Source organism: Pleurodeles waltl, chromosome 10, assembly GCF_031143425.1.
Source record: "Pleurodeles waltl isolate 20211129_DDA chromosome 10, aPleWal1.hap1.20221129, whole genome shotgun sequence".
Lineage (NCBI taxonomy): Eukaryota > Metazoa > Chordata > Amphibia > Caudata > Salamandridae > Pleurodeles > Pleurodeles waltl.
Window position 1 is genome coordinate 601,682,053 of NC_090449.1, and position 21,709 is coordinate 601,703,761.

The window sequence follows — 21,709 nt, forward strand, 5'->3', positions numbered from 1 at the left end:
CGAATTCAGGGGTGGTACACATTCTTCAACTTCAATGTCTACGACGTTAGATGCCCCGCTTAATCCATCTTTCGAGACATCGCTGTCACTGCCGGACCCCTTAATAGGGGATATCAAGGGCGACACATCCTTGAGGTCAAGCTTTTCAAGCCGATGGCAAAGTTCCTCTTGAAAACCTGTAACATCGGTATCCCGGGTGTCTGGGAAACCCTGTTGTGCATTCTCATCCATCGTACGAGGGGCGAGGGTCCGGTAATATCTACCAATAGTGTTCAGGGCCCCTGAGGAGACGGCTTTTCTGGCGATCGGATTGTATCTCTTCATAGCGCCTTGGCAAACTGATTCAGCCCTGGTTTGCGGTTTGACAGCCGGTTCTAACCAGCTCCTTATATGCAGCATTTCAAAAAAAAAAAAAAAAAAAGGGTGGCTCTACCAGCCAACAACACGTGTTCACAAACCACGTGACACCCCCATGCACGTCACTTCCGGGGAGGGCTTTCTGGGACACCGGAAGTCCCAGCCACCGGATATGACGTCATTTCCGGGGCGGGACAACTGTCACTTTTAATATGGTGATTAAAGGTATCCCTTCCTACTACTGATGTGTGACATTGGTATGTTGACCTTCCAATGGGTAACCTTTTTTAACACTGTAATTGACAATACAAAGTTCACAATCATTGACTGACTCCAATAATATTGAGGTTTCAAGGGTGTTTATTGAAGTGCATAAAAATATAGGGGGGTTGTGAAATGGGGAGAGGTCATGGTGGAATAATGTCCATGGCAGAGTCCAGTCTATTAGTCTCACAGGTACATTGCACATCTGGCCATTGGAAGTGGAGCTGGGGCAGTTCCAATCTGGACAGGGTAACAAAGTGGGACAGTGGGGGGACAATCAGGGTAGTCTTATTTCCTGGCGGGGGTCTTGCCATCTTGCTCTGTCCTGTTCCTGGATCTCAGGGCCCGCTTGCGTGGTGGTTGTCCGTCTGCAGGGGGTGGGGTGCTGGTGTGGTGGTCCTGTGGCGGGGCATCCTGTCCACTAGCGCCGGCGGAGGTGGTGGCAAGTTCGTCGTCCTGGCTAGTGTCAGGGGCCCCTTGGAGTGCCACGGTGTCCCTCAAGGTCTTTTGAATGTCCGTCAGCACCCCTACGATGGTGCCCAGGGCGGAGCTGATGGTCCTAAGCTCCTCCCTGAACCCCAAATACTGCTCCTCCTGCAGATGCAGGGTCTCCTGCAACTTGTCCAGGACCGTTGCCATCGTCTCCTGGGAGTGGTGGTATGCTCCCATGATGGAGGATAGGGCCTCGTGGAGAGTGGGTTCCCTTGGCCTGTCCGCCCCCTGTCGCACAGTAGCCCTCCCAGTTCCCCTGTGTTCCTGTGCCTCCGTCCCCGGACCGTGTGCCCACTACCACTGCCCCCAGGTCCCTGTTGTTGGGGTGGTGGGTTAGCCTGGGTGCCCTGTAGTGGTGGACACACCGCTGATTGACCTGTCCTGGGTAGGGAGGTATGGGTCCGCTGGGTGGGTGCTGTGCTGGTGTTCCCAGAGGGTGGCAGTTCGATGTTGGGCTGTGGCTGGGCAAGGGGAACCGACTGTCCTGAGGCCCATGATGGTCCGGGCTGGTCATCAAGATCCAGTAGGGCAGAGCTGCTGTCGTCACTGTGGGCCTCTTCTGGGGGTGGAGTGGTGTTGTCTGGATCCACTGGTGTGGTGACGTTCCTTCGGGTTCCTGCAGGGGTATGAGAACATGATTATTGCATGTGTGTGTTTCATGGTGTGCAATGGTTGGGTGTGCGTGAACCCCAGTGCAGGCATTCCTGTGTGGGGGCTTGTGTGGTGATGGTTGGGGGGTGTTGTGGGTCTGTGCAGTGGGCATGCTTTAGTGATGGGTGTCCATGCTTAGTTGTGTCATGCAGGTTTTGGGGTTGGGATGGGTGGTTGGTGTTATGGGAAGATTAGTGAGGAGTTAGGGTGATAGGGGAGGTTGTGAGGGTGGGGGTGTGTGATAGCATGCAGGTAGGGTGGGGAATATGATAGTGAAGATTAGACTTACCAGTGTCCGTTCCTCCGACGACTCCTGCGAGGCCCTCAGGATGCAAGATGGACAAGACTTGCTCCTCCCATGTTGTTAGTCGTGGGGAGGAGGTGGGGGTCCGCCACCAGTCCGCTGTACCGCGATGTGGTGCCTGGATACCGTTGAACGCACCTTCCCCCGTAGGTCGTTCCACCTCTTCCTGATGTCCTCCCTATTTCTTGGGTGCTGTCCCACAGCGTTGACCCTGTCGACTATTCTTTGCCATAGCTCCATCTTCCTGGCTATGGATGTGTACTGTACCTGTGCGCCAAATAGCTGTGGCTCTACCCTGATGATTTCCTCCACCATGACCCTGAGTTCCTCCTCGGAGAAGCTGCGGTGGCTTTGGCGTGACATGGGGTGGTGTGTGTGATGTGTGGGGTGGTGTATGTGTTGATGAGTGTGGTGAGTGTAGTGGTATGTGGTGTTTTGTGCGTGGATGTTGTGTGGGTGATGGTGTAGTGTGCCTCTGTGTGATGGTGTTATCTATTCTGTGCTGTCTCTCTCTGGCCTTCGTCTCTAATTTGTGGTCGTAGGGGTTTGTGGGTGATGTGAGTGTGTGTTTTATATTGTATTGGATGTGTGGGAGTGGTGTTTGTATGTGTATCAGGTGTGTGTATTTTGAATTGTCCTATGTGGTGGTGTTTTGGAGAAGTGTGTGTATTTTGAGCGCGGTGGTGTGTACCGCCAATGGAATACCGCGGTTGAAAGACCGCCGCGTGGATTCGTGGGTCGTAATAGCATGGGCGTGTTTCTGTTGGCGTGGAGGTGGAGGATTTGTTTCTGCATATTTATCGCTGACCTTTGGTGTGGCGGACTTGTGTGGGTGTCTGAATTTCGGCGGATTCCGTAATGTGTGTCATAATAGCTGTGGCGGTCTCCCGCCGCCGCAGCGGTGTATTGGCGGTCTTCTGCACGGCGGTAAGCAGCTTTTACCGCCAATGTTGTAATGACCCCCTAAGACACTTATTAAGCGAATTATTACTGAGTACTATCTGAAGCTGTACTTCTCTCCTACTACAGGGTCATCTATTGTGGGGTATCTCAATCGATTGCAGACGAAGTAACAGGTCTCAAGTTGAAATATGCTTCTTTCAAGGCCATTGTTCACAGTCTAAATTAATGTTTGGTAGCTCCAATGTTATTTGTTACCCAGCTCAGCACAGCTGGCTATCCTTGCAATTCTTATCAGTCTGCGAGGTGTGCTATCAAAAGGGTGATACAGAACGTGATAACAGTAATAGGACTAGCTGGATTAGTGAGAGCATTTCCTTACACCTTGAAAATAAATATGGCACCAAAAACTGCCTGGAACTCCGGCGATAAGACTGATGGAGCCAAAATTATACGCATAGGAAAGGATAAAGGGGATTCAGCTGGAGCAAGAGGGCGCCCTACCTCGATAATGGCCAAACCAACTGGGAAAAACACTACTGGCATTGGGAAAGATGCCTAGACTGACAACAGCACCACTCCCCTTTTGGAGGTTAGGGGGAATGACAAAAGTCAGTCTATTATTACGTCTTTTCTTGCAGTGGGGGCACAAGAAAGTTGCACTGGACGCAAAATCCCCCCTCCTGTAAATAGTCAGTCTGTAACAGAAACCATATCCTTGGGTACCTACAGCGAGAAGGTTCTTACCAAAATTAAGGAACCCCTTTAAAAGCTGCACAAGGCGATGATGGTCTATCAGGGGGCCCGGATAGCAGTGTGGTGACAAGAAAGAAGAAGAGTGGTTCCCCCAATTTGTAAAAAGGGGCTTCAAGCACAATGGTCTGAGACCCGAACCGGGGGAGAGGCTGCAAGTGATCTGTATAATACAACCGCTACATTGGGTACTGAAGCTGTGCAATATGTGCCGCCAAAACTGATGGGAGGAGACAAGGAAACTGAAAGAGGCCTGAAACCTCCGGACTGGGCTAAAGACAGCGATGATAAATTGTATTCCCTGACAGAGGAATCCGATCTTACTAGCGGTGAGCATAGTTCAAGCGAATCCGGTAGCAGTATGTCCTCCGAGACTGGAAACATATCATCAAGCAACAAGCCCACAGTACGGCAGCTGCGGCGGCAACGTAAGTGCACAAAAACGCGGTCTGGCCACCACGAGGACACTGAATTCTCTACATCTAGCAGTAGCAAGACTCTTAAATGGGATTACTCTGGCATTAGACTAACAGATATACCTACCGCGAATGGCTAACAACAATATGGAAGGAAGTACAGGAGGTCCGATAAGTAGCGCATGTACGGTTGGCGCTGATTCCGGGATGTTGCAATCGATATACAACTCAATCAAAGAACTCCAAACAGAGACTAGGATTGAAAATCGCTGCGCAAGGGTTGCTACAAAGCGTTTGCAAGGAACAGTTCGCAAAGTTGCAAAGTCATGTACCGAAATTGAAACTAAATTGTGTTTAATGGAGGAAAGGATAGCGGCAGTTGAAGTGGACGTTGATGCCCTAAGAGAACAATGTGTTACGCAAGATGGCCAACTGACTGATATAATGTGAAAGCTGGAAGATTACGAGAATCGTCAAAGAAGAAATAACCTGCGTTTCTTGGGCATTGACGAAGGGTTGGAAGGGAGTGATATTCGGGCCTACATGATTAAGCTCTTACGGGGGATTTCCCGGAATTGGCTAACTGGGACTGGGAAACTGAGGTTCAGCATGTTCATAGGTTTCCGGCAGTTCGACGGGAGGGAGGGAGGGCACTCAGCAGAACCTAAATATCCTACAGCCATCCTATTCTTTTTTTGTAATTACCTGTTACGGCAGGCCATTTTTGACAAAGCTCATCCAAATGCCCTATGTAGTGTGGAAGGAGTTACTTTTTTTACTCTGCCTGATTTTTGCCATACAACTGTTGAGCGCAGATGGCAGCTCCAACAACTGATTAAACCATTTTTGGATAAGGGAGGGAAAGCTTATTTGATGGCCCCTGCTCGCCTAAAAACGGTGGTGAATGGAAAATTAAGAGTGTTTACATCAGAGATCCAAGCAAAAGAATATCTGATGGGGCTCAAAGACGTTAAAATTAGTTCAGTGGTGGGTGAGCGGCTCACATCTATACAACACCAACATTCAGGCCAACGGTGGTCTGATTGCTCAACAAGATGGGGGGGGGTGGCTGGCTGTGAGAGGGAGTTCCCAACCAGTACTAGTGGGGGTGAGGGAGTGGATGGTAATGGTGTGGGGCGGGGAATGGAAGAAGGGCACGGGAGGAGGGTGAACGAGGGGAAGAAAAAATGGGAAAGGAAGGGATAAAGAGAATTGCAAGAATTACAAGGGGAAGGGAGGAAATGGAGAATGGAAGAATACCTAAGATACCTGAGATATCAGTTAGCCAGGTAGAAAAAAAGCAACTGGAAGGAGGGGGAAAAAAAAGAATAGAAAATGACTAGACTTCGAATAGCCTCAATAAACATTTGCGGATTAAACGATCCCGAAAAAGAAGAAAAGTTACAGAAGACTTAAAAACTCTTAGGGCTGATATGTATTGCCTACAAGAGACACGTGTGGAATATAAGAATAAAATAATTTTAGGGTCACTTGGTATGAGAATGATAGTCTGCTCAGAACAAAATGTTAAAACTAAAGGAGTGGCATTATTGGATCTGAGCAATAGACTAAAATTCGCCAGGCAGAAGGCCGACAGGAATGGTAGATGGGCAATCGCAGAATGTCGCTATGGAAAAGGATGTTTTACTTTATGCTCTACATATGGGGTAGTTACTGACGATCCAGTAGTAATGGATACCCTGGCAATAGAACTAGCAGGATGGTCTCCCCTGTATATTCTTTGTGGGGATTTAAATTTTAATGGCTCCTGGGATGGATTGTAGGATTTATTAACACCGTAGCTAAGACATATCAGGGACGCAAGCCTCGCGTATTCAATGCAATGGTTGGCATTCAGAAAGAGCTAGGATTGTTGGATGCCTGGATAAAGCTATGTTACCCAGATCCTGGATATACTTCTTTCTCAGCCCCTCATGCGAAGCTGGCTCAGCTTGATTTCTTCTTGACATCCCCTGAACTGTTAATGCATGCGAGCATGGAACTATTCCCACGGATTATGTCAGATCATAACCCATTAGTTTTGGACTTGGATTTAGATGGTCTCAAGCATAAAGTCAGGAGGTGGACCTTTGAAAGAGGGCTTCTTAAGGATCCTGAATATTGTGACTATATGAGAAACTGGATAGTCAAATTTTTTGGGGATTAATCAGGGGTCGGCCCCATTAGAAATGATCTGGGACACTTTAAAAGCAGGAGTACGGGGGGAAACCCTTAGCTTTAGCCTTAGGAAACAAAAAAGTACCCAAAGTAAAATAAAGGACTCGCATATGAAGCTTAGGGATGTAAAAAGGCAGCTGATTATAGCCATAGAAAAGGGAGAGGATATAAATAACATTCAGAAGCAGATCGCTATAGTATAAATGAGGTTACTGCAAAAAGAATAGCAGAAAAATATCTGGCGCAACGTTCTGAAGGGTACGAGTTTGTAGAAAGATCCGGGCACCTGTTGGCGGTAAGGGCATGCCATAAAGTGGCAGCTGGGGTCATCTGAGAGAATAGGGACCAGCAAGGACAAATAGTGGTAGATGCAGATGGGATCAGGAAGGTGTTCCAGAGGTATTATACAGAGCTATTTAACGCTACATCTACATTTTCAGATGTAGAGATGCTAGAATTTCTAAACTCTATTGAGATTAGTAAACTGTCAGAGGAAGATTATCTGTATCTGCAGGGACATATTGATAGTCTAGAACTAGACAAGGCATTGAGTGAACTTGCCACTGGGAAAACTTCTGGCCCTGACGCGATCCCCCTAGAGTTTTATAAAACTTTTAAAACACTTCTGCTCCCTCTGATGATGGAGCTATTTATTCAGTTACAGAATGGTAGCAAAACCCTGCCATCTGGGGATATGGCCAACATAGTGTTTTTTCTGAAGAAAGGGAAGGCCCCACAGAGCCTGGGTTCATATCGGCCAATCACATTGATTAATAGCGATGTTAAAATCTATTCAAAAATACTTGCCGCTCGACTATCTTTGGTGATTAAGAAATTGGTAACACCTAGACAACATGGGTTTGTCCCGGGTAGAGACACTACTGAACATATTCGAAGAGTCATCACGCTCTTTGATGCTACAGAAGTGGCGGAGAAACCTATGGCAGTCGCATTATTAGATGAGGAGAAAGCATATGATCAGGTAAATTGGAAGTATCTGTGGCAGGTTATGGAAAATTATGGTTTTGGGAAGAAATTTATTCTAGCAATAAGAGCTATATACAGGTCGCCGGGAGTGAGAATACAGCTAATGGGAGGGCAATCCGAGTGATCCAAGTAGGGCGGGGTACTAGACAGGGATGCCCATGCTCCCCGCTGTTGTTTGCTCTCTATATAGATCCCCTGCTCAGACAGCTAGAAGGGAATAACAGGATTCCGTCACTGTGCAGGTATGGATGGGACACAAAAGTCTTAGCATACGCGGATGATTTATCCATTATAACTACTAACCCAAATCTAGCATTGAAAGAAGTCGAAGAGGTGACGAGCAAATTTGGGATGTTTTCTGGATATTTGCTAAATAGAACAAAAACGCAACTGCTGATTAATCGATATGCGAGCACTCAGGATAACCGGAGGGTTGATCATGCAGTATATCTGGGTATTGACATTACTCCAAAAGTAGGTGAAATTATCAATTTGAATCTGGACCTGATACTGGTGAAAGCCAAATACGATATGAATAGATGGAATAATTTGCATATGACTATAATGGGGAGGTGTAATGTGGTTAAAATGATTCTCCTCCCTAAATTATTGTACATCTTCCGCGCTATACCACTGAGCTTTACAAATTCTCGGTTTGAGGAGATGGATCGGTTAGTTATGAAATTTATTTGGGCATATGGTAAGTGCAGAAGAGCGGGTAAATGTATGTCTCTACCTCGGGAAAAGGGGGGGTGGTCTCTACCAAATATGAAACTATATCAACTTGCAGCAGCTTTTCAGTATATGCGCCCATTATGGGGGTTACGACAGAAGAGACTGAGGTAGAGTATTGTCCAAACATCTATGAGCTGCTTGTAGGATCAGCAGCAAACGGATGTTTGTTAACGTTTCATGAACCTGGGTATTACAAGAAAGCTCGATATAAGGTACTAACGGCGGCCTATAAATGTTGGCGGTCATGGCGGAAGAAGAATGGGTTGGGAAGATTCAATTATTATACTATAATAATAAAGAACAACCAGTCGCTCCCCAAAATATTTAAGGATAATTATATGGTAAAATGGGCTTCTTTAGGCATAGAAAGGTTAGGAGACTTTTTTGATGATGATCTCGGGGTTAAGATGTTTAAGAGTCTTTAAGAACAGTATGGTCTAGAGCAAAGGGATTTTTTCAAATATTTACAGATACAAGACTTTTTGGGTAAAAAAAATGGGGGGCACAGGGATTCAGAAGTAATTTGCTGCTTAAGGGTATCTTGGAAAAATCTAATATACAATCAAATTAATTTACTCATCTCTGATGGCAGAACAGCCCGATGATTTGGAGAAGTATAGTGAGAGGTGGAAGGGCAAGCTGCCCTATGGAAGTATTAACTTTTTCAAATCATTAGAACTGGGACTTACAATGCTACTTTCTTCCTCATTGCAAGCACAACATTATAAGACAGTGTTTGACTTGTATCATACACCAGCTCATCTCATCAAGTGGCGTGGTTCACTAGGGACAAACTGCCCAAGATGTGGGGTTTACGGAGCAGACATCGTTCATATGTTTGCCACCTGTGGGGAATTGATGGTATTGAAAGATGGCATTCAACTTGTGTTAAAAGGGGTAGTGGGATATGATCTGGACCTTACCTCTAAGATCATGGTCTTGGGGGTTGCCGAGGAAACGAGGGGACGCCATAGAGCGTTCATCTTTCTTGCCATGGCGGTTTATCGATTATGCATCTCCTCTGCATGGCTGAACTCACGACCCCCATCATGGCAGCAGTGGCTGGGTAAATGATTGTCTGTGTATCATTTGGAAGCTGCATTGTATGAACGTAAGGGGAGATTGGCCAGGAAAAAAGGGAAAGTAATATGGGGTCAATTTCAGGAATGGATCCTGGCCCATTAATGTATGATTAGGTCAAAGCTTTGCCCTTCTGATATAATGGAAACTCTGTTTCTTTAGGTTAATTGGACTATGTAATCATTTTTCGATCTCTTATGTTATGGGTAAATTAATGTATGATTATAATTATCTCTCTTTCTTTTCCCAAAAAAAAAGAAAGCTCTTATTTATGCGCTTGACCCCCTTTAGAATGCTCTTATTCAAATCTCTTTAGTTCATGAGTTCAGAAGCCAAGACACTAAATTCATGGATGGTAAGTAGGGGTGCAGGATTTAGCCCCTGAACTAGTGTAGAAGATCCTATCTACACTGAGCCTCCTGAGTGTTTGCACTGAACCACCACTGCGTAGCTATTAGGGTACCATGCTGATCATCTTAGCTCTAGAGTACGTCAGCTAGATGATAACCAGTGGAGTCTGGGCTATCAGAGGCAATGCTTACAGAAACTCACTAACCTGCCACTCGTAGGGAGATTCTTCTTCTATCCTGGTTGGTTGTGCCTGGAGTCACAGCCTGGGTATTTATTGTTTTCTATGTCTTTAAAGAGATCTAGTTGAAGATATCCTCATGCATCCGATAAGGTGTGCATTACATTGCCATTCATAACCTACTTGTGAAATTCTTAAAAGATTTTGCTGAGTGAATGTGCTTCTCTATTTTGAATACCGAGAGGGTGTACTGCTGGGATCTGAAAATCTCTAGCTATCAGCCACTTCCAAATTGTTTGTTACTATAGATTGTATTGTTGTATTCTTCATCTGCACAAGCAAAGAGTTTGTCTATAATGCTGGAAGAAATATCTTGAAGGTCTGATGGACCCTTCACAACTGAAGTTGAATGATGTGGTATAACTTATCTTTTTGCGACCATGTTTTTGTACTTGGAGAAGAGCCTTAAGGACTCCACAGCCCATCACAGATCCATGTGCGATTTTCTGGATCAAATGTGTTTGTGGAAAAGAACCCCTTTCTGAAGATATGTCTTGCACCTCCTTGCGTGAAAGGCGGAATCAGAAATGGAGTTAGAATTAATTTGTGTTCCCAACTGTTGCAGTATTTGCACCACTGATCCCTCCGGTAATGCTGAAGAGGATGTATATAGAGATAAGCATGAGGCACAAGGAAGTTTGAGTTATGGTAGCAATAAGATCTGGCAAGCACACATCTGCATAATCCTCAGAACATTCTGACACTTCAAATGGATAGAAGATCGCCTCTACTCCAACAGATACACTTTGTTGTGGGTTCAGCACCATTCCAGTTAGTGGATTGACTAAACTGGGATTTCAGTCAGTTTTGTGTGATTGACTCTAGGATCCAGTCAGTTCAGAGTCAATAACATTGTTTTACAGGTGGCATAACGTCCTGATGAGCTGAGGCTTTGATGGGTTAGTCAATTAAGTATGGGTAGATGAATATAATTTTTCTTCTTACTTCTCAGATGAACTGCAACCACTGCCGTACACCTTGAAAAGGTTCCTGAGGTGGATTTCAGTCTGATTGGAAAGACTTTGTATTGACAATTTTCTTTTCCCACAGGAAATATCAGGAAAATTCTGTGTTTCATACAATTGGAATATGTACGTATGCATCACACAGGTCTAAATAATATATGTAGACCCAGTGACAAAGCTAAGGATGTATTTGCTGTAGGGCTAACAGTTTGAATGTTTCTGTTTTTATCCATCTGTTTGCTAGTTTCAAGTTGATAATGGACCTGGGCTCTTTCTTCAGTTCCTACTTTCGAACCAGAAAGTAACTTGAGTAAATTCTCTTTCCCTTTTGGGAATGAGGGGCCCTCTTTCACAACTTGCTTCTCTAGGATGATGCTAACGTCTTGCTGAAGCTTGTCTAGTTGTAATTGGCAAGACTCCTTTGGCGAAACAGCTGGAGGTTATGATTGGAACATCTGAGCATAGACATTTTCCACAATAATTAGCACCTATAAACCTTTTGTGATTTCTTGCCACTGATGGTTCGTGATTCCTTCACCACCGGAATGTTGAATGGAAGAGAAGGACTTGCTGTGATTGGTGGCTTGCTGTGGCCATGGATAATTGCTAGCCACCTTTTCCTTTTGTTGATTTCTTGGATTGATAGTTCTCATTTTAGTGCTACTGATAGAATTGCTGGGATCACTGAGAGGTTTGAATATCTGTGTTGCGAATTACTGGAATCAAAGGATTGTACATGCGCCCTCTGAACTCCTTCCTTTTCTCTAGATCCTCAGTCTTGAGGTTTTAAACTATGTTTTCATCCCTTGCTTCTCCTTGCAAACACGCAAGCGAAATAGCATGCTTCCTGAAAAGGGAAGTTTCAAAACCCTCTGGCGTGCCTAAGGTTTTGTTTTCAGTGAAATATTGATGTAAGTCTCATGAAGATCTATTATATCTGTCTAGCAGAACAGACACAAATATAGATCATGTGATGGTTATTGTAAGCACACAGCTAGTAAGCTACATGAGTGTCTGTTAACATTGTGAAGAAGGAAGCATCAAATTGGCCTAAATTGAATACCTGGAAACAAAGAAGGATGTCTCACAAAGTGAAGATTGTCTTTTAGAGTCCTACGTTTGGTGTAAATGAATGGGCAATTGCCTAAGGCCTATCTCCAAGGTCCGTCAACTGGGCATTATTCTAACATGCAAACAAAGAACTGATGCTGAATCAATGGTGCAAAATCTTTTGTTAATATTAAAAAAGAAAAAATTAAAAGGGCCTTAAAACCAGCCCCTTACTTACCTGAACTTACCATTGGCTTACTCCATTGCCGCTCTGATTTACTTGCTTTGGATTGGCTAGCACATCTTCTTCATGTCACTTCTTGCCATCATCTTTGTCGCCAATCTTGCTGTCAAGTTGCCTGTGGACCCCGTACTCCTTCCCATTGGACACTGGCCAGTGTCCTTCCTCTGCCTACGATGCGGAAGGTACTTATTTTGTCTTCCTGCGTGCCGTCTTTGTTCTTCGCTGTCTTCTTTCTTCTATACTGCATGCTGTCTTCTTGCTTTTCTGTCTTCTTTCTTCTAAGCCTCAGGCCCGCATCCATAAAACATATTTTCATATACATGTCTTCTTTGCTGAAGCAGCATACATACCATTTTACTTCATTTACCCAACAGGTAGACCTTGCTCGTGAGTTCCTATGCACAATTCAAAGCCCCGCAACTTATCAGTCGACTCTCTTGCTGAGCTGATATTTTTCTTAATGGGAGATTTTTGCATTGATACGCGCGTAGCTCTATAGTTAGCACACAATCGGGTCATTTTAAGTCATACCAGAAAACGGTTATCGCGTCTTCTTGCTGAAACAACCCAAACGGAAGTGACCAGATTGGAAAAACTAGTTATCCAGGGCCAATGTAAAAAGATAATACAATATCATGCTCCCGCACGCGAAAGACAGCCTCAAAGCCCATCATTGAACGCTGTGTGTGGCCAACATAAACAGTCTCGAGCTGGATAAATACCGAAGGCACACACTAATAGCAGACATAGGAATCGTATACCGTAGGCACCTAATGCTATAGATATGCGTGCGTTATACCAAATGCCAAAGTATCATTTCCAAGACTGGATCCCTACAAACAATGAAGATGTGCGTTTCACTCATTGAATTAACCTGAGGTGGTAACCAACAGCAGTAGCAGGAGCCTGGGGGTTCCCAAGTGACTGCAGCGCGAGAGATTGGCAGCCTGCAACCCATCTCTGCGTAGAGTGGCAGCACAGACGCCTGGCGTTGTCACCCGTGCCTTCACTCGAAGTGCGGTCAGTGCTGCTATTACCGAGTGCGTTGTCACCCCTGCTGGCGCCACTCACTTGTGCATTCCAACCCCTGTCACTGGTACTGCTGTCACTCATGGTGGTCGGTGGTGCTCCTACGCCACTGCTCCAGTGCTGCTGCTGTCAACGAGCCCTTATGCCATGTCTACTGCCAGACGCACAAAAATCACTCCGTCAGTCTACCTAATGTCACTCATGCTCTTCCTAGGACTCTGTTAATTGTGCCAGCTAGTCCCAAAATTTGTAAATTCTTGATTATGAAAATTTTGGCATTGAACATCTCATGTTATTTGTGGAATCTGCTCTTTTTCATCACATTTATGCTGCACTAAAACTTGACAGTGTCAGCTAATCACAGAGAGAGTGAACTGAAAATTGCTGTGTATTGTATACATGCCTCTTTCACGTTTATCTGAATTTTTATGCAAGATTCTCCATGAAGAGTTTGATGTTCTCATACCCTACCGTGTATCTCACACCTATATGGAAATGATTACAGTTGACATGCTTGTGAGCAAAACCCCAATGCACTATCACCAAATGCCTTTTTTAAAGAAGACCTTTTCTAACAAAAATATGTCAGACCCCATAAAATTGCGAATATATTTAGTTTTAGTTTGCTATAATTTCTGATAATAAAATGACATGTTTTATAAAAAAGATCCTTTTTTTTCATAGGTTGGCACTAGGCTGCATCTCTCCCAGATACATTTATGAACAGATCCAAAAATATGAAAAGGAGAGGACTGCAAACCAGAGCACTTACTGGTATGTATAATGGTTTACCGTAATGCAAGTAGCCCCTCTCTACTCTCCTTTACATGCTTTTGAAAATACATTTTATTCATTTTTGTATTGTTTTGGTTATAAAGAAATATCACAATGCAGTACAATTGGGTAACCATACAACAGGGTGCTTTGCTTCTCGAGTTTCCCCTACACCTCCCGCCCCAATAAACATTGATTTCCAAGATAGTCCCCGAAGCAGTGGAAGTGTTCCGGATCACCATAATTCTGACTATCCATATCCAGTGCGTTCTTACAGTTGTCTATTCCCATGATGGTGATCACCCTAGAGTCTGCGCAACATTGCCATATTTTTGCATATTTTTAGGGCATCTCCTAGCTTCGTGCACAGATTTCTCTCTGTTTAAGCACCAGTCTAGTCCTATCTTCCATTCCACAATGAGGGCGGTGTGGTAGCTTCCCAGTGAAGGGTGATGTCTCTTAGCCACTGTCAGGCTCAGGTGGCTGCGTATCAGTTGCCCTTAAACTCTGCTGATATTTGTAATAGGATCAGTTTGGGATCTTGCTCTATGGGGTACCCCAATACGTGGTCCAGGCATGTGAGTATTTGATTCCAATATGTTTGTATTGCAGTACATCCCCATATTATTTGTAGGAAGGTACCTTCTGGTGCTTTACATCAAAGGCAGGGAGGGGGACAGTAGTTCCCATTGTCCAGAGCTTATGTCTTGTGAGGTACACTTTATGGAGGTAGTTCAGTTGTATGAGTTGCAATCTGCATGCAATTGCTGTGAGTGTTGGAGACGCTGTGGCTTCTGTTCAGTGCTTGTCTACCAATTTCCCTATATCCTGCTCCTAGGCTGTGCACAGTGTATCAAAGGCATCAAGCATATGGTGTACTATGGACTGGTAAATGTGGGTTTTCTTATGTGCTTATAGTTCGCCCAGGGGTATTTAGCCTCTAGGAGGTTGTACTGAGGGACTTCTTCCCTGTATGTGTGGTGTCAAGGCGTGGCGCAGTTGGAGGTATCAATATAACAATACATTGCAGGTGAAATTCTCTTTGGACAGTGGAGTGTGAGAGCTGCTCCCTCCATAATATCTCGCATGGTTGAGCTGCCTATAGCACCCCATTTAGAGAAGCCTTTTAATGCTGCCTAGTATAGCACTATTCCCACCCACAGTGGGGTCTGGGCAAAGGCTTTGGTTCCAACAGATCGTTGCCAACATATCCTCCCAGCTCTGCAGCGCCGCCCTCATTGGTGGAGGAAGCAGGGACTGCACCTTTCCAATGTATAGCAAATGCTAATTCGGGGTGTTTTGGACAACCCATTTTTGAGAGGAAAATGTTATGTCCCCTTGGGTGTCATATCACCATTTGTTAATAATAATTAAGTGGGAAGATCGATAATAGGATTCAATGTTCGCCGCTGCGATACCCCTGCTGTATGTGGAATTAAAGCATCTAGGGCCACATGTACAAAGGTTTGTTTTCGTCGTAAACAGCCCGGTTTGCAGAACATAGGATCTGATTCATTGCTAATATTTACCCTTCATCTCAGACTGAACCACATTCTAATTTTCTGCATGTATTTGGCTTTCTGTATCAGAAAAGAAATACTTTAAGAAAAGTGTAAATAAGGAGATTTTATGTTAGAACACTTTGCGTTCCCTAAATGTGCTCTTTAACTGCCTAGTCATAGCTTCCAGCCATGCCATATCATTTTATAAGGTTTCCACAAATTGAACATAGAAGGGATTTTATCATTTATCTGTAGGATAGTTACTAATTAATTAATATATTTCCTTTGTTGTAATTACATTTAAGAACTCTGCTTATAAAATACCATATGAATCTTATTCTGTGGGTTTTTTCCCGGCAAGTTATGTTCCTCAACGTTGGAACTTCTTGAGTGTCAGTAACATTCAAGTAGTAGCGGATTTCAAGAAACTATGGCAGTTATGTTCACTCGTGTAGTGGGGGTAATACGAAACGGAATCATAATTAGAAAACAGAATGAGGAAGCTGTAAAATGTTGCTTTGTTCAACCTCCCCTTAGAAGTTTTAAAGCCTACATCAGGGATCATATAGATTTTTGGTGTAGGGACCAAAAAGGTCTGGCTTAATATTTAACAAGAAACACAAGAATCATGAACCCTATGGTGTCGCAGCACGCTGACTATTGAGATGGACTCCTCTTGCGGACTGTTGCTATCTCCTTCCTGCATACATTCCAGCCAGCTTCTGTTACTTCACATTTCCAATGGCTGTTTCGGGGTAATTTATTAAAGGATTTCTACCCCTGATGAGGCGTTGTGGTGAAGAGCTTACTAATCCTTTTCCTTGCAGCATTAGTTGTGTTAAGTGTTTCTCTCGAGACCTCATGCTTTTACTCTAGCGCTTTGAGTCGAGATAGATTAGTTGATATAGATTGACAAAGGAAAGATGTCAGATGTTATTGGGAGTGGTGAACATGTGCACCTGTTACTTGTATGCGTAGGCAGATAGAAGTTTGAAAAGCACGATAAGATCCATTTTAAACTGAAAGTTATGGATGGCTGAGAGACTGTAGAAAAAGCGCGACATGGAAAGTACATTTTTTCATCTACATGATTGATAGATAGATAGATAAATTATATAGATAAAGTCAATAAAAGAACCAACATTTGTTATATATAGTTAGGGAAACTAATTCACAGTGTATTGAGCTCGGTAGCCTTCTCCATGCACTGCTTATACAGTTTCATAATATTTATGACTTATGCCATCTACAATTACAATTATAGCATTTACAACAACACTTATAACATCATAAATCACACCATTTGTGAGAACACAGTGCATAGTAGAGTGGTGAGTGAGCTGATGACTGAATAGCGTGACCGGCGCCAATGCCTCAAATCAAATGAAACTTTACCGAATTACAGTAAAGAGCGGCACGCGGGTGGTGGTGCAAAATCCAGATTTAATTGGCAAGTCCAAAGGAGCACATCAGTGTGTTTCGGCTGCTAGCATAGCCTTGTTTACAATGTGTGATAGCACATAAATATCACGCGAAAACACCAAAGGGTAAACAGAGAAAAATACTTAGTGAGCAAGTCATTCAGGAATTTCCAGCATTGGTAACCCATAGAGTCAATATAATTTTGTCAATTGTGAACATTGTCCCCCCCCCCCCAACTTAAAATTTCTTTGAATTCTACAATAATATACAATTCAAAAGAATAATAATGAGCAACAGTAACAAATAGAACAACATTAATTTATGTAATCCAGCCCCACTGGGCATATCCGCGTTAGACATAGAACAAGGAATCTATAACCCATATTATTGTCAGGGCCGTATCTGCCCAGAACATCACTAATAGTCATGTTTAAATGTATAATTATATATCATTCTCTTTCCCACAAAATATATGTATACATGCAGTACATAATGTATCATGCTCAAGTGGGCAAAACGCTGATATAGCTGCTCTTTTGACATTTTCTTATAAATTTCAGGTGCAGTCCCAACAGGCAATTGGAAAATACCTTCAGGAATGCTGAAGGGTTAATTCTAAAATACATTGAATATAATAAAGATTAAAAACAACATCGCCTTTACAAAGCAAGGTGATAGAAAATGTACACAAAATCACTAGAAAAATCCAAAGATGTACATACAATTCTTGCCATGGCTCTTTATGGTGCTCAGGTGTTGTATGACATGCCTGTGGACTGGTAGAGTGGTACTCCCCACATATATTTTTGGGCAAGGGCACTTCAATATATACTCAACATGATCACTTCTGCAATCAAACTGTCCTCCAATTTGTATGTTCCTTTCGTCAAAATGCTAAACTCAGTCATATTCTCTCTGTTTTTACACCCCTTACATTTGTTGCATTTTGTGAATCTATTTTTCACTTTCAACCAGCACTGTTTCTCCATTTTCACATCACTGTTGTCCGAGTGATCTCTCATCAATCTGGATCTTCTGAAAGTAATGAAAGTTGCTTTGGCATATCATCTCTAAAACAGGGGTTCAGTCCTTAGTAAGTGCCAATGTGTTCTCATTATGGTCCTCACTCTCAAGTGGTCTGTGTGGAACGTAGTAATAAATCTACCACTTATACCTTCACTGCTCTTTTTATTTCTAGTTTTAAAAATAACTTCCTCTCTACTCTTTTGGATCACTTTGTTTGACTGCTGCTAATGTCCTCTTACTACAGCCTCTGCGTTCAAATCTGGATATCAAGTCCTTTTTGTTGTTTCATATTCTTCTTTAGTGCTGCACATTCTCCAAGCCCTCAGTGATTCCCCATATGGTATGCTCTCCTTTAAAGCAATACAGTAACAACTAGTAGCATGTAATGTGCTATTCCCCACACTGGGTTTTATAAACAGTGTGATAGGCAGTTTCTCTTCCTTAACTGTCAGTTTCACAATCAGAAACTCTGCCTCAATACTGCTTTTGTAACTAGTTAAATTTAAAATTCAGATTATTGACTTTGATCACTGCTACAATCGTTTTGGCAGAAGCTATGCTCCCTTTCTAGATTACAAAAATATTATCAATGAAACAGACCCATAAGATGATATTATTGGTCCATTTGTCCAAAGGTGGCCCATTGAGTGCTCTGCCCACAAGCCCATATGCAAGTTAGCATATTTAGGTGTGAAGCAGGTACCTATGACTGCCCCTTGCTTTTGTTCAAATATTTCATAATTGAAGAAAAATATATTATTTGTTGAACACCATTCACTCATCTTAGGGGGCATGTTGGTATGTTTATAAAACTTGCTAGGCCTTGCTCTTAAGAAATGTTTCCCTGCTCTCAAGCCATCACTGTAATTAATGCTGGTGTACAGTGATAACACATTTAAGGTCGTCAACAAAATATCATACACCCAACCAATATAAAAAATTCTCTTAAGAAAATCTATTGTGTCTTTCACATATGAGGGTGAATGTTGAACAAAAGGTCTCTAAAAGTGATCTACATATTTGGAGGTGTTCTGAAATAACCCTTCTTGCGCAACAATTATAGTTCTACCCAGTAGTTTTTCTGTGTTTCTTTGAATTTGTGGGATTGGCTAAAACACCAGAAGCTTGGGACATTCTTTTTAAAAAAACTCAATTCATTTTCCGTTCATCCAAGTCACAAAAAGGTCCAATTGTACCTGGATATTATAGGCAATGTCAACTATCCTATAACATTTCTTATCATCAGGATGACTATACACTTCTTCCATGTACACTTGTTTAGACCACAAAACAACATTGCTTCCCTTATCAGAATTTCTTATCACAATATCTGAATTTTTCTTGAACTTGTTCAAAGTTTCTACATACATACTCTTAGTCTCAGATCTACGGTGTTGGAATTTTTGATTCACAAATGTCTCAATTCTTTCACTATTACCTCTGAAAATTGGTCGAGCCCTTGGTGGTCATGAAACACTATAGGATTTCAATTTCAAATGGGTACTCACTTACTGTGATATCCAGAGACTCAGAGAGTCCAACATAGGGTCCACGTTTACATCACCCATCTCTCCAGAAATCTCACTTTCTTCTAATTCCATCAACTCTTTCGTCAGCTCAACATCTTCCACTAGGAGGTTACTTTTACCTACATTGGTCAATAATGGGCTAATATTAGAATGCTTGTTCTCCTTTTATTTGTATAATTTAGACAATTTCAATTATCTGATAAATTTAGACAGGTAAATTCTGGTGGGTACATAGTGAAGCTCTGTCTTTTCAAAGAACGACAAACCCAAGGATAATACGTCTATTTCCACCTCAGTCAGCTTTACATCTGTGAGGTTAATTACTGTTTTGATATTCATTTGTGCTTCTTACTTCTCCATTTCATCACCATGTGTATATCGTCTCTTTGTCCTTTTGGATTGACCTCCCCTCCTTATTGTCTTTTCCTATTTGACTGCCTTTGCCTCTTCGTGGCCTGTGGTTTGTCTGGTGATTCAGCCGTAAAAAATCAGACTCATCCATTATTGACATATGTTGCCCATTCTTAACATATTTTGCTATCTGGTTGTCCTCCTAATCTGTATCAGAACTCAAATCAGTACTTTTATCACTCATAGTAGTACCCTGTTATATTCTCCTAATCGCTGTTTATTCAAGTTATCAAAATGCTTTGCAAAATAATATAATTATTCCCTCCCATAATCATTGCAATCACAGTTACGTTTGTGTGACTTTTTCTGTATTATGGTGTCTTGCAATGATTTAAGCTTCTCAGACATGTTCTTTTTGAAAGTTTTAACCATGTCTTCCTCAGCTTTCTTCTCAATCTGTTAATTGAGTTTTCTTATTTGGATAATTATTTCCTTTCTTTTCATGTCACCATATTTAATCAGGATCTTCATCATATCAATAGAACTTATGGCGTTACGGACAGACCTTTTATTTTTTTAACATGACGGGATGTGTGTCTTCATAACTTGATTGTAACAGGCTCGACAGGGACAACCGAGCTGCCGACCAGGGTTCAGCCTAGCGTAAACTGTGAAGGAGACCCCAGGGGCAGAATGCGACAAGAGGTTAACATCCCAGTAGTTCCAGCACAGGGTGTCTTTGGTCCTGATTGGCTGGAAGCTGGGATGAAGAGGGCAGAGACTAGCGAGGCAGGGCTGCGATCCCGGAAAAGGCAAGTTGAGGAGGAGCGCGACGGGAGACCCAAGAACAGCAAAGGAACTAGCAGGAGTGAGCGAGGAGACGGGCGGCACAGGAGACACAATGGAGGCAGGCCTGAGAGTGGCCAGGAACGAAACACGACCGTTTGGAAACGAACGACAAGGACGCAACATCCAGCCACATCTCAGGAGAGACGTGGTTTCACAAGGTACTGACCAGTATATGGGGCCACAGAGGGTGGTTCCTGGGTGGAGAAGATAAGGAAAGGGAAGGTGCGGTTGCAGGGTGCTAGGGGCTAAGGGGTTACTGTGCATGCACAACAACAGTGAAACGAGTTTCCACAGGAGGTGTAACTGGGGAGATTAAAGCATCAGGAGGCACATTACTGAAAGTGAGTGCACAGAGGCACGGGTGAGACACTTCCTACACCGTAATCCATCACCCCTCCCTTTCTCCCTTCCCCTCTTTTTCCCACACCCTTTAATGAGTGCAGTCAAAGTTTATATGGAGAGACTTAACGGGGTAGCTATCAATCCAAGATGGGCCATCCAACTCTCCTTCCCAATCTCAATCCTCTGCACTGTGCTCTATAATCTGGTAGACCGCCGGACTCATGGCTTTGCTGGCATCATGAATCCGAACTCCACTGACGGCTCCCTGCATGCAATCCGATCATAATTGGTGCAGCTGAACAGTATGATTATCGCTAACACTTCATATTAAATTAAACTTGACCGAATCACAGTAAAGAGCGGCACTCAAGAGGTGGTGCCAAATCCAAATTTATTGGCAAGTCAGAATGAGTATGTCAATATGTTTCGACTGCTAGCACAGCCTTGTTCACGATGCGTGACTCCATTTTCAGTGCAAATAAATATCATGTGAAAATATAAACGGGTAAACAGAAAAAACATACTCATCAAAGTCCTACAGGAATTTCCAGCATTGGAAACTCACACAGAGTCAATATCATTTTGTCAATTAAAAACAGTGACCCCCAAAATGTATATTTTCTCAATTCCACAATAATATATAATTCAAAAGAATTCTAATCCAAAAATAATAATGAATAGTGGTTACAAATAGAATCTATGAAATAAGTGTTACAAGACACTCTTAAACTACAAGGACAGATGTTCCAAACAGACGATTGTCAGGACCACGAAGTAAATAACAAGAAGGTTATAGCTAGAGTTCCACAAAACTCACAGAATGCCCTACACATTCAAGAACCCTGGGTTTTAGACCGTAGTTTCAGGATGACTCAAGTGAATGATTCCTTTCTCCATAACGCATGGCAAAGCCCCAAACT

General features: G+C 43.1%; 1 protein-coding gene across 1 annotated transcript in view; it reads left to right on the forward strand.

The window, feature by feature from the left end:
• The window catches only part of LOC138261745 (cryptochrome DASH-like), a 218,871-nt gene that overhangs the window by 137,427 nt on the left and 59,735 nt on the right, over nucleotides 1-21,709 (forward strand). Inside the window, exon 8 of the mRNA XM_069211065.1 lies at nucleotides 13,679-13,768. Coding sequence (XP_069067166.1) covers nucleotides 13,679-13,768 — 90 coding nt within the window. The remainder of the gene's footprint in view (nucleotides 1-13,678; nucleotides 13,769-21,709) is intronic.